The 13,869-nt window shown below is 40.5% G+C and overlaps 1 protein-coding gene across 5 annotated transcripts; it reads left to right on the top strand.

Moving 5' to 3' along the window:
* The first annotated feature begins 201 nt into the window (after positions 1-201).
* ZCCHC8 (zinc finger CCHC-type containing 8) lies at positions 202-12,721 on the top strand. 5 transcript variants are annotated; one of them, XM_027651943.1, is made up of 15 exons: positions 202-408; positions 1,251-1,293; positions 1,864-1,938; positions 2,462-2,567; positions 3,235-3,312; positions 3,622-3,725; positions 5,095-5,160; positions 6,136-6,199; positions 6,751-6,893; positions 7,563-7,705; positions 8,505-8,620; positions 9,516-9,599; positions 10,069-10,183; positions 10,937-11,588; positions 11,880-12,721. In XM_027651943.1, exons 1-15 carry the CDS (start codon positions 246-248, stop codon positions 12,025-12,027), a joined length of 2,100 nt encoding a protein of 699 aa, XP_027507744.1. In that variant the 5' UTR covers positions 202-245; the 3' UTR covers positions 12,028-12,721. The 5 variants fall into 5 exon arrangements, with proteins under 5 accessions (XP_027507744.1, XP_027507745.1, XP_027507743.1 ...); XM_027651944.1 differs by having other exon boundaries at positions 10,937-11,616; positions 11,908-12,721; XM_027651942.1 differs by having other exon boundaries at positions 6,139-6,199; positions 10,937-12,721.
* The last annotated feature ends 1,148 nt before the right edge of the window (positions 12,722-13,869 follow it).

The following is a 13,869-nucleotide window of genomic DNA, read 5'->3' as shown; positions in this document are numbered from 1 at the left end:
AACAAAAGCGGGAGCGATGCCGGTTGTGGCGGCGGGAGCGAGCCCTCCGTTCGTTTGGTGACAATGGTGCTGCGGGACCCGCGCCGCCTACAACTCCCAGCGCGCACCGCGCCCCCGTGAGGCCCTATGTTTTTGGGAGCCGCGGTGCATGCTGGGAGCTGTAGTCCCCACCGTTCGCCTCCCGCCCGCCCCGCGCTTCCCGCCGCCCTTCGCCCCCCGCCCCGCCCTTCCTGTGGCGGCCCAAGATGGCGGCTGAGGTGGATTTCGGGGACCGCGAGCTCTTCGGGCAGCTGGAGGGCGAGGACGAGTCGCCCTCGCCGCCCGCCCTGGACGTGCCCGTGGCTCTGCTCCAGCTCTACGAGAGGCTGCGGGACCGTGATGAGACGGTGCATCGGCTGCGGGCGGAGAATATCCTGGGGGGCAGGCAGGTCCCGCGCCGGGCCGGGGGGACGCGGGAGCGCTGCTGCCGCCGCCGGATCCCTTCCGGGCCAAGCGGGCCCGGCCCTCACCGGGATCTGGCTTTTCCTCTGAGGGGAAAGACCTCTCGGTGTCCGCCGGGGCCCGGGCGCGTCCCGGAGGGCGGTGAGGGCTGAGCTCCGCCTGAGGGAGCCGTGCCCGGTTCTCCCGGGCTTCCTCAGAGGAAGCTTCCCCTCAAAACTTTAATCCTGAGGCCCGCGCCGGCTCCGCCTCAGGAGGAGGCTCAGTTCTTGAGTCCTGGGCTGACTGTTCAACGGCTGTCGCTGAACTCCTGCTTTCTGTCTTCCTGGGGAAAAGAAACATCTGTGTGTTCACTTTGACAGTCCATTTTTAGCGTAGCTACAAATAATTTTAAACTGTTAAATTGTGACGGGTTCCCACTGCAGCAGAGTGGGATCTGAAACGGGTATTTTCGTTTATTTCCCATTTACAAGTACGAGTGTCTTACTGTTGCCTTTTGTTTTGTGGTGATGACAGAGTTTTTGAAAATAAAGTATTACAAATCTGTTAACAGCCCTAGTGCATTGTGCATGAATTGCATTGTTGGGATTGTCCCAGCTGGTCTGCTTTTTCATATTTTTTTTTTTCCTTTTATTGTGTTTCCTCAGCAACAAGTGGATTTGTAAATAATCTCTTGTGTGGTGAAAAGGAGGGTCTGAAATCCTATTTGCTAGTCTGGAAAATTTTTCTTCAGTGTTTTCTTGTTTGGTTTGGTAATTAAGGTGGGGGGGGTGTCTTCCAAAGAAAATCATATTCCTTAACCATAACTTAACATCGGGAGCTTAAAAGGAAGCTGAATATTCTGACTTGTCCCAGGTATGTTAATGCTGATATTTATATGTGTATGTATATATATATATATATGTATATATAAATAGAATTTGTCTGAGATAACAATCTCCCACATGTTTTTAAACCTTCTTTCCATGTCCTAGTCCCTGCTCAGTTATTGGGCTTCTAAAATGCCATTTCAGTTCTTGAAAAGTCTTTTGGAGTTGAATATCAAGGACTTAGTTGGTGTCACTGTAACTTTATTTGTGTGTATCTGCCTCTTTATCAAATGTGGCCTTTAGGGAAACTGTTTTAGTGTAAAGTTCAATCAAAGGTTTCAGTAAATAAGTGATCTCATTTATAAGTTTACTGCAGTTATAAGAGCATGAATAGATTTCTGTTCATCCGGAATATGAGTATTTTTGTAGTGTGATGTTCTAATTTATTTTCTTTCCACCTCACACCAGCCAACCTGCTTAAAAGGAGGGTGATTAAGTGGATAGGAACTTCTTAAAAAGATAAAACTTGTATTGGCCAAACCTTCCTCTCCCTGTGGAATAAAACAGATGAGGAATATTCACTGTGACCATTGTCTGTGTCTCTGTTCTGTCCTAGTGGAATCTCAGTGGAAAACTCCAAAGTTGATGGGCCCCTCTTGCAGATTTTATTTATGAACAATGTCATTTCTAAGTAAGTATTTCCAAATAAAAAACAATCCTTACAGGAAATGGGAATTTTTTGTTCATTTGGGTATAATAGTGCTGGGCCCAGTGGAGGGATGTACTTTTTATTTAATAACATAAACCTGTTAAACTTGAAAGGGGGAAAGAATAATGGGCAATATGAAAGCAATATTGCTTTCATTAGCAATATCTGTAATTATCTGAATATCTGAAACCATCATGAAATGAATGTCACTTCGATGATCTCGGAGTGAGTCTGAAGAGCAGTTTGAATTTCAGGAATGTTGGGGGTAAATGCAGGAAATTAAATTTTCCCTGCCTGAGTTGATTTTATGCCACATCCAGAGCGCTCTCAAATAACAGATTGTATTCACCTTGGATGGGGGTGGGAATGGGACAGAAAAGAATTTCACTGCCTCTTTTCTGACTTCTTTGAGAAGTGGTAAATGCTTAAAAAAAAGCCACCTGGCCTTTGTTTGAGCCTCGCTCGTGTCTGATCTCTCTGTGCTGCTTCCTTCCCTCTGTCCCAGGCGGTACCGCCAGGAAATTGAAGATTTTGTTTTTAGCTTAGTTCAGAGATATGAGGAGCAGAAGAAATGTGAGGAAGAAAAAAAACACCTGAACCCTAAACCCCAGGTACTTCCAAATTCCAGTTGTTCTGAGATGTTCCTTCTCTCACATCTTTCTAGTGGGAATGTTGAAATGTTGCACTGTTAAATAGTAACGAAACTGAGCTCAAGTAACAAACAAATCTTGTGTAACCATTTGTGCCAAAAATAGAGCCCAGGATAAAGAAAAGATCTTTTCTGCCTGTGAAAATGCTTCTTTGAAATTTCAGTCAAAGCAAATTAAGAAGTTGGTTTAAATAATCAAGAAAAGACTGCAAAGTATAAACTTAATGCATCCTCTTCTGGTGTATTTGGCCCAACTCTGAGTTTATGTAAGAGAATATCAAACAAAATCTGAAAAATTACACTTTCTTCTCCTAGTTTAGATTTTTGAGCTTTACCCAACATTCAGTTTGAATAAACAGGTGGAATGGCAGATTTCCCTCCATCTTTCCCTGAGCTTTCTGATGAGAATGAAGATGTTGTTGGGCAGCATATTTCTCATCAAAGGGAACATTAGAAATGAGCTGTGTCATGCTTTGGACTCTGGAAAGCATCGTGACTAATGTGGACATCTCCAAAGGACAGCAGCTGAACTCCACATTCTGTGCCTTTTACAGACTTCACTAGCTCAGGAGCTCTTCTATTTACTGTTATTTCCAATCAATTCTTTTGATTTTTGCTTTTCCTGCCAGCCCTCCAGTGTTGTTTTGGAAGAGGACTATAAAACAGCCAGCTCATCTTCTGCTAAAAAAATGAAAGAGGCTTTTAGTGTAAGTTTTTGACTGTGCTCTTCCATGGTAGGTCCGACTCTTCATTCTACATATTCTACTGCCATTAAAATAAGATCTGTTCACTGCTATTACACTGAGAAATCAAATTTAAGTTTTCAGCATGTTTTGGCTACATCAGTGAAAAAAAATCTTTATGTGTCCTAGTGTGGGTGTGTGTTATTTGTAAATTCTTACAGAATGGGGGAAAAAGCCTGCAATTATTTCAAGCAGTGTAAATTTATAGAAATGCTACAGATCTCACCTAAATACTGACACATTTCTGACAATTCTCTGACTTTTTCTCTGCAGGTTGTAGGAAGTGTTGTGTATTTTACCAATTTTTGTCTCGATAAACTGGGACAGCCCATATTAAATGAGAATCCACAGCTGACAGAAGGATGGGAAATCCCAAAGTATCCTGTTTGCTAAAACATCTTTATTCTCTCTGTTTGTCAAAGCCAAAGAATTCCAGTTGGTAAATTGAACTCCAGTTCTCTTCAGTAGATTTTATGTTTCTGTCGAAACCATATCAGTCATTAGAGATGGAAGGTTTTTGATGAGTCATTAATGGCTTTTTCACTCAAAAGCAATAAGTATTTTGATGTGATTGACTTGTTAACTTTTAGGCTTATCCTTGGGAAGAGTGAATGCTTTATGCCTATAAATACATCTTGTGAATTTAGGAATGTCCTGGGCCAGTCCCTGATTAGGTTTGGAATGACAGCTCATTGCAGGTTGAATAAGTTTTCTGCCTCTATAAAAGGGAGAAGAAAAGGGTTTGGCTAACTCAAATATCCTGTAAGATGGTTTTTTATTAAAATGGACTTATGGAATGCTCTTAACATGCATCCATGTGGTTCTTTACTGCTTATTAAAGCCACTGTTTGAAAGGTGGAGTTGAGGAAAACGTCGAAAAAAGTTGGGAAGTGTTGAAATATTTTTTAATACCATAGTCTCCCATGGCAAAAAGAAAATGGGACAAGAAATTTCAAAAGTAACATCATCTCCCCAGTTTTCCAGTATTGCTTCAGCCCTGGAAATATTCAGGACAAGAACCAATTTCCCAGTTCATTTCTGCAATATCTACTTCTCAAGTTTGTAATAAAGGTCATTTCCTAGTGTTAAAAAATTGCTTATACCTGAACAGGATTTACAATCCCCCAACTTCTGGATGAAGGGAGTAGATTCCTAACAGGGAAATTTCTCCTAAAATGCCAAGTTAAGTGTGGAGGCCTTCCATGTCTTCCAGCTTAACTTTGATATTGTTCTTTAAATGTATTATTGCATCTTTCTTTAGAGCTCCCAGAGATGATATTAAGCCTAAACCAGCACTTTTTTGAGTGAAATGGTGCATCAGGTGCTGGCTTCTAAATGACCAAAGTGCTGCACTCCACGTGCAGTTTTGAAGCTCTAACAAAATGTTACCTTTTTATTAAGATTAAACAAAATGTTATGTTTTTAATAAGATTGCAGTAAGGCATTTCAGAAATATGACCTTGAAATTTCTGTCTATAAACAAGAGAATTTTAGTTTTAGCTGATAAAGAGCAAAATTGGATATTGAGTACAAACTTTGCACGAGGAAACAGCATAAGCTCATCTTAGCAGATAGTTTAAAGTAGATATTATTTTATAGTTTATACTCTGGATTTCATATCAAGGACCCATCTGTAACTTAATGGAGAAAAGTCAGTATTCAGAGCATTATGAAGTTTTCACTGATATTTTAAACAAAATTGAAATTTTGCTTCATCCAGTAGCAGTTCCTTATTGAAATCTAAAGATATCAGCAAGTTTTCAGCCAGATTCTCTCCCTAGATGGACAAGAAATACAAGTAAAACCCAAAAGGTTTGTATTACTCTTAAATATCAAGTTTTGAGCTGAAGAGTTCAGATGTACTCTGTGATTATTCCCCAGTTAATGAACCATTGGACATACTTAATGAATTTAAATTAATTAAACCAGAGCTGAGCTTTGCAGTCTGTGGGTCTTTACTGACTTTCTTTAGGAAGGGCCTAAAATCAATGTGTGAAAACTTTGTGAATTTTATACTCAGTTCTTCTGTTCCCTGTCTTTTTAGTGATTGGTTTGTCATCCTTACACTGGTTTATTGTCATAATTCTTACTGTTTTATAGAGTAACTCCTGTCTGACTTATTTAATAGAATTTTAACTGCTCTCAGAGATGATTGTGTAGTTTTTATGGGAGGTAAGAAGCAAAGTTTCCAGCCGACAACTGGTTTGGTGTTTGTAGCATCTCAAATCCCTGATTTCAGATGCAGAGAAGACCAGGAAAGCTTTTAGTGGGAATTTCAAAGATAAAGGGGAATGCTGAACTAAAGTGGTTTGATTAGAAATATTACTGACTGGAAAGCAGATGGAAGGGTGGTGATGCAACACTTGGATCCCCACAGAAGGTTCCTGTTTGAGTGAAGATGAAGCACGAGACACTTCACTTTATCTCATTTGAGGCTTCACGAGGTTGGAGTGTGTGGGGGGTGACCCTGGACACTTATTCTGGTGCCACCCTTTCATCTCCATTTCTGGTTCCCATCCTAATTGGGTAAAAATGAATGTTGAGAAAAGAAAACTTTCTCTAAAATCTTGGGTTCCCCTGCAGTGATATTGCAGATGTTTGCTGTCATGGCATGGATTTGGAAGGAAAATGAAAGTTGAAGGCAGCTGCAGTTCCATCCCAGGTTTTCACTGGTTTCTTTCTCAGGAAGTCTAAACCTAAAAATCTGTCAAGAACAAAAATTGTGAAGTGCTTTTATTTAACACTGCAAAGTTGCTTTCAGGCTTAATTTGTTGTGCATTTTTTAAGCAGGCCCAAACCTCATTGTTTCAACTGTGGTTCTGAAGACCATCAAATGAAAGACTGTCCACAGGTAAAGTCATCACCAGTATTCCAAAGATTGCTGCTCTCCAAGAAATGTTTCATTTTAAAAAGCATTAGAGGTGCTGGGAACAGAATGGACAAGTGGTTTTATTCATCTGTTGATTAGATTATACTGCTCATATTATAAATTCTAACATATTAAATCAGAAGGGAAATGCATGTTGTAACATCATGGTTTGCCTCTTTTTACTCGTGGGGGAAACTTTGCTTCATCCAGTAGCAGTTTCTTACTGAAATCTGAAGTTATCAGCAAGTTTTCAGTGAGATTCTTTCGCTAGATGGACAAGAAATACAAATAAAACCCAGAAGGTTTAAACTTTGAACAATCTCCTCCTGTTTTAGAGCTCTCCAGATCCAGGGCAAATACTGAGTTTTGCTGTGTGATTTCCATGACACTTGGTTGTATCTCTGGGCTGTGTGATCAACAACTGAGCATGAGGAGGGCAAGGCAGTGCCGGTTGATGTTGTTAAATATTACGTTAATACATAATAATATATATAAATTGTGAATTTAAACTTCCCAGTTTTCTTGTCTTTAAGCCACGAAATGCAGCTCGGATAAGTGAAAAGAGAAAGGAGTTTTTGGAAGCCTGTGGGGACACGAGCAATCAGAACTTTCAGCAGCGTTACCACGAGGAAGAAGTAGAAGAGAGGTTTGGAAAATTTAAACCAGGAGTGATCAGGTATCTCTTTCCCTTCCCTTGGAATACCCTTTTGACCTCTGGAGTGCCAGATTTTCAAACTGTGGGTTTATTGAATTTGCTAAATAGAATCTTGTTTAATAAATGGCAAAGATATTTTTCAGATGAAAACTCATCGCCAGCTTGGTGGTCCTCCCCTTTCCCACGGTCCTTTCCCTAATTTAGGGAGACAAATGTTCCACTTTGACTTCTCATACTGCAGATTTATGATGATCCTAATAAACTAAAAAAAGCATGCAAAATTCTGAAAATTTGGAGCTTTGAGTGTCCCTTCCTCTCTGTTCAAAATATTTAAAAGAATCATAGTTTTATGTGACAGTCTCCAAAAAATCCCCCAGTTAAGTTCCACCCTGCTGGTTGTGAGTGTGACATGAATCAGAGGTAGCAGGTTAAATAAGTTATTCTTGGTGTAGAATTAATTCTGTTAAAGCACGTGAGAAATGCAAAAAGTTACACTGAATATCAGAGCTGGTTTGGATCTAAAATTGTTACAGCCGGGATTGCAAAGCAACACAGTTTGAGCTAAAATTCAGCTGATTTAACTCAACAGTGTAAAATGCAAAAAATGTTCATAACAACCTTTTGTCAACAACTCCAGAATTTGCTGTAATTTTGTTTTCTGTTTTGTTTTGTGTTTGTTTTCTTGCTCAGTGTGGTCCTCCAGGATGCACTTGGTGTCACAGACAGGAGCCTCCCTCCCTTCATCTACCGCATGCGCCAGCTGGGGTATCCCCCGGGCTGGCTCAAGGAGGCTGAGATGGAGCACTCAGGACTTGCTCTTTATGATGGAAAAGGTGAGGAATGTGGGGCTGGAATGCACTTTTAGTGTGCCTGCTGTCCTCTGGCTGCACCTTACCCAGGAGACAGTAAAGTGACTGGTTTGTAAACCTTCATCTTCCTCATGCAAGAGGGAGAAAGTTGCAAATCAAGTTTTTCTAGTCTTGTAAAAATGCTCCTTCTTTATCGAGCTGAGATGTAGCAGTGAGACAAGTTCTGTATGATTGCACAGATGAAGATTGTCAGTGTGATTTCACTGTTAGAACCTGGAGTTCCTGTGAAACTCTGCAGGACTTGCACATCACAGAATCCCAGGGACCCACACGGATCATCAGGTCCAGCTCTTACGTGAATGGCCCATACTGGGATCAAACCCACAACCTTGGTGTTATTGGCATCATTTTCTCTTCTATTGGCATCATAACACTTTCTGAAGTTCAGTAACTCACTTGTATTTAGGAAGACTTAAGAAGACCAGCAAGCAAACAACACATTTTTTGAAACCCAACTTAGAAAGTAATTTATCAGCTTTTTGCTCTGACCAAAGTTTATTCTGCATCTCAGAACTGTCCCTGGGGCCAAATTCTGAGGATATTAGTGGTACATGAAGAGCAGTGGTTTTAGGAATCCCCAGTTGGGTTTCTGGGGAAGCTTCATGCAGCTACCTGACGGATTTGGTCACTGTTACTGCCCTTGTGGATTACAAAACCTTTTATCAATACTTACATTCCAAAACCCTGTTCTTAAATCCTGTGAATTTTTTCCAGTAACTTTCAGTTCTTAATTAACATCACTAACAATTATATTTCCTTACAGGTGATGGTGATGAAGAAGATGAAGAGTCTCCCCAACACAAAGGTATCACTTACGATGTCTCCAAGTTGGTAAATTATCCAGGCTTTAATATATCCACTCCCAGTGGCATCCCAGATGTAAGTACCTGTTCTCTACCTTCTAAATAACATGCTGAGTGACAGTAAATGCTTTTAGTTTTATATTTTGCATCTGACAATTTTCTTTCAACAGTCTCTTATTTTGAAGCCCCTGGTTTGGGGCTGGGGACTGTAATTTATGTGACATCGATCTGACTGATACCTGTCATGAGTCCTGGGGGTAGGTCTGACAGTGCTTCTGTGGGGGTTAATTCCATTATGAGACCATCAGGAGCCCAAAAGGATAATTCAGTATTTTTTAAACACAAAATTTCACACATGAATGGCTATTCCTTCCATACATCTAAATTTTCTGAAGGTGGAATAGGAAAATTACCGTGGGTGTTACAATTTCAGCCACAGAAACTGCATCAGACCAGTAACTGCACAACCCCTGCAAAGCTGTATAACAACCAGAACAAAAACAAGTCAAAGACCCACGTAGTGGGTGCTCTCCTAAGCTCAGAGCACACAAAAAAATCTGTGGGTGCTGCACTTTGATTTTCAAAAGCCTTTTAACGTGCTGGGGGTGAATTTGATCACTGATGTAATGCCTGTGCATTAAAAAGAACCACTTGAGCGCTTTCAGCTTTACATTTGCCCATTTAGTGTTTTTTCATTCTTAACCAAAGTTCTATTCTCAAGTTTTTTCAAGTTTTCACTAAAAATTAAGTTTTTTAAAATAAGCCTTTTTTGTCTGAAGAGTTATTTCAAGGGGAAGTTTGTAGTTGTGTTACAAATATCCAAACCTAGTTATTACTCTGATTAATGAGGCTTTTGATCAGAAATTCATCTTGTCTTGTTAATCTCTCAGTGTTTCCTTTAATTTTTACTGTTGTGTTATTAACCAACCACATGCTACATTATTTCTCTGGTTTTTTTCTCTTTGCTGTAGGAGTGGCAGATCTTTGGTTCCATCCCCATGCAGCCCTCTCAGCAGAAGGATGTTTTTGCTCAGTACCTTTCTAATATGCAGGCGGTGAATGTATCTCCTTGTTATTATAAACAAAAAGAGTTGTCATGCAGTCAGTGTAGTTAATGATTTCTTGCTTAATATCTTTGTTTTTTGCACAAGGGGACAGAGTTTCTTGTTGACACCAAAGGGATGTGAAATGCTGATCTGGCTTCTCTGTTTTACCAAAATTGCTTCATGTTTAGAATAAATTCCATTATTTAGTTAATACTTTGCACTGATTTATAAACAGTTGTGAAAAAAGATTGCTATAAACTTTTACAGCCTAAAAATTATCTTAGTTCCAGATTCCCCTAATAATGAAAAGCTTAGTTACCGTAGTCATGACATCCCTCAAATGTCAATGTCTGTTTACACTCTGGGTCCCTAAATCTTTATATAGTTACAAAATCCCTTTAAGTAGGTTCTTTATAGCTGGAAACGTTACCCTGTACAGTTTAATGCTAATTCTTTTTGTTCTCTTGGATAATTTCAGCTAAGTCGAAAATCCAGCAATAAAAGGGCTGCTCCTCAGTCCAAGTCCCGCCATTCAAAACGACAAAGAGAAGACAGTTTGGAGGTAGCAGCAGCTGACATGGACTTGGACTCTGGTACAGTCACTCTGCACTTTTTTTTTTTTTCCTAATTTCAATTTTTATTTTCAAACTAACTTGCTCTGAATTAAAACACCAGAGTTAAAAGGAGAAGGCAGCGTGTCAGTGGTCATTCTGGTGGTAATTAATGTCAGTGCTGACATGTGCCAGCTGTGTCCTACCCAGTGGCATTTGGCATCTCTGCAATGAGCATTTTGGGTTGCTGTGATTGTCACAGGGGTTGTCAGATCCTCCATCCCAAGCAGGAGGTTTCAGGGGTGCTCAGAGCAATTGCAGTGTTAGCTCACAAATTCTGATCTCCTTACTTCAGGTGTATCCCAAAAAAACTTCTTCTCAGAAGACCTCTAAATCTTTAAATATTTGGGTGAAATAACATAGAAGTTACAAGCTTTCAGCTTCTTAAAAATGAGTCAATCTCAAAGGAGGACTTAGTGTTATTTAAATGTTCAAAGAGCTGGAGAAACTTCTGGCTTTCCTTCTGGATCTGCTGTGAGGAATCTTTCAGCGTGGAATGAGTTTGTTCTTAATACATTCAAGAAGGTTTTTTTTCCTTGAATAAGTAACAGAGTAAAAATCCCAAAACCCATGATTTTGGTGGATATTAAAACCTTCACAAAGTTCGTTCTGCCTCAGCTAAAAAGCAAGGATGAGAAGACATAAATCTGGTAGTTAATCACAACAAGGACACTTTGAGTCTTGTCCTGGTCTCAGATTTCAGGTTCTAACAGGTGTCATTTAATCTCTTTCTAGATCTGGAAGCGGCACAAAGATCCCAAACTCCCAATAGTTTTCAGTTCCAACCCCCTCTGCCACCTGGATCTCCATCCATGTCCACCCCTCCTCCCATACCCCTAGGAACACCCCCCCTCACCCCCCCTCAGCCCTCAACACCCACCCGCTCCCCTGTGCCCAGGACTGCTCCACTGAACCCTTCCAGTGATATTCCTCAGCCAAAAATAGTGGACTCTGTCATGGATGAGGACACCCTGACCTTGGAGGAGCTGGAGGAACAGCAGAGGTTGATCTGGGCAGCTCTGGAGCAGGCAGAGAGCACCAACAGTGACTCTGATATCCCTGTGGACACACCTTTAACTGGGAATTCTGTTACATCCTCACCATCCAGGAATGAGGTGGATCTTGTTGCAGAAGGCAGGTCACCTGAGAAGGTGATCCCAGCAGAAACTGGGTTTTCTGACATGAGTGACCAGATACCAGAAAATGAACATTCTCTAACTAGTCCTAATCCAGGAGACACTTTACTTGTCTTCAAGGAAGATCCCAATAATGCAGTTTCTGAAGGCGTGCTGGATAACACCATTCCTGCTCCCAGCCCCAGGGTGGATGATGGGGAAAATACAGGAGGGAATAAAGTGGCCACAAGCACTGAATCACCTGCAAAAAAATATAATCTTATTCCTGACATGAGCAAGTTTTCAGAAAGCAAGTCACCTGAGAAGGTGATCCGAGTAAAAACTGAGTTTTCTGACATGAGTGACCAGACACCAGAAAATGAACATTCTATAACTAGTCCTAATCCAGGAGACACTTTACTTAACATAAAGGAAGATCCCGATAATGCAGTTTCTGAAGGCGTGCTGGATAACACCATTCCTGCTCCCAGCCCCAGGGTGGATGATGGGGAAAATACAGGAGGGAATAAAGTGGCCACAAGCACTGAATCACCTGAAAAAAAATATAATCTTGTTCCTGACATGAGCAAGTTTGCAGAAGGCATAACACCATTTGAGTTTGAAAACATGGCAGAGTCCACAGGGGTTTATTTACGGATAAGGAGCGTGCTAAAAAACTCCCCAAGAAACCAGCAAAAGAAAAAGACTTAAACCTTAACTGGTCTTCCTTTGTTTTCTTATGTCCAAATCCCAGCTTCCTTCTGTTTCCTCCTCCAGTTTTATAAACTCAGATGACCTTCCTCATCCTCGGGTGGGAAAGAGAAAATCTTGACAAATACATTTCTGCCCCGTTCTTCCTTGGAATTGAAGTCAGTGCAGAGCTTCCACATTGACCAGGACCACCAATGCAGCCAGAAAATGTAGAATTTTCCCAAATTCCACTAAGGAATAACAGGACTGTTGATTTGTTAAGAGCATTTTACTTGCCAATACTCAACACTCTAAAAAGAGGAGTTTGTGGTTTGGTGTTCATTACTTTGGCTAAGATTTATATTGTCCTTGAGTTTCAGGTGGATTGGTGATTTTTTTAATATCTGTCCTTTGTACAATAATCTACATTTTATACATTTTGCTAATTATCCTGTAGATAAGTTTAATATATTCAGAATGTTTTTAAAAAGGTCTAATGTTAAGATTTCCCACATCAAAATCCTGGCAACTGGATGAAGATAATGGGGGATTACAGTGCTATTTTCACCGGTTCAAGTATTTTTATAAATTATTTATGTGGGTCTGTTTTAATTATCACTGTACTTTTTGTACCATCATCCTTCATGTAAACTTGCTGTACATACATGTTCATGGTTGTGTACAGAGGTTTAATAAATGGGCTTTTAGGTAAAGAGCTTCTAATTGGAGTCCTAAACCACCAGTATGCTAGTTTTTGAAATTTAGCTGCTGAAGATAATTAGAAAAACAAGCCGATCAAAATGAGGATGAATAAAGTTAAATATTTTTGGAAGGGCCACAACTGTTGGGTTCAGATTTTTATAACCAAGGAGCTGCTAAAATTGTCTTAGCTATTAAATAGAGCCTTGCCATAAAATTCAGGTTTTATAAGCTGAAGAGTTGCCCACTTTTGAATCTTAGAAGTGTTGTAATTGTGCTGATTAACACTTTTTTCCCCCTTCTCAATTATCTTCAGAGGGAGCTGTAGGTGAAGTGACTGTACCTTACTCACATTGCCAAGAGAGGGAGCACTGGATCGATGAAACTATTCCTTGGAGCTGGTAAAGCATTTGGCCTTCCATAAATGCAGGAAAAGTCTTCCAAGTGAAATGCCACTTCAGCCAAGTGAGATGCGTAATAAACCAAAGTAAACCGGAGTAAACCAAAGCATTTTCAAGTAGCTAAGAAAAAACTTGTGAAGGGGGGGATGTCCAAAGGTGTTTTTTGTAAGATAACATCAGAGACTGAACTTAATTCTTTACAATTCTCAGCTTTGCAGTTAGTGCATGTTGGCCAAAGATCCTTAAAATCCATGATATTAATATACTCTGCATTTCAATGTTTGAGGGAACCCCAGGCTTTTTGCAGTTAAAGCCTTTAAATTTTTTTTTTCCTGTAAACTTTACAGGAAGGGAAACCCAAAGTGCCTTTATATATGAACAGCTTGTCTTCTGAGAGGCTGAAAAACCCTTTTGCAGCATCCCCCAGTTCAGTTTAGGGGGTTGCATTTGGAAAGCAAGTCAAGGTAAATGTTCATTGTATGTGCTGAAAGGAAAGGCTTTCTCCTCCTAATTTAGAGGAGAAATAGCATTTCTGTAACAGGAGAGACCAACAATATGTTGCTTCCAGCTTCTACACACCTACAAAGGAACCTCTCTGGGGAAGCAGGTGGAGATCTGGCACTTTCTCCAGGCCTCCTCCTCCCATGGAGTTACAAGCTCTCCAGGCCTTCTCCTCCTCCCTGGAGTTCAATCCAGTAATGCCAGTTTACACAAACCCTCCTGAGCTCGTGTGCTGCATCACTCCCACGTGGATGATACTGGG

The sequence above is a fragment of the Corapipo altera genome, unplaced genomic scaffold (assembly GCF_003945725.1).
Source record: "Corapipo altera isolate COAL_440 unplaced genomic scaffold, ASM394572v1 67, whole genome shotgun sequence".
Classification (NCBI taxonomy): Eukaryota; Metazoa; Chordata; class Aves; order Passeriformes; family Pipridae; genus Corapipo; species Corapipo altera.
This window is presented reverse-complemented; position numbering and strand designations above follow the sequence as displayed.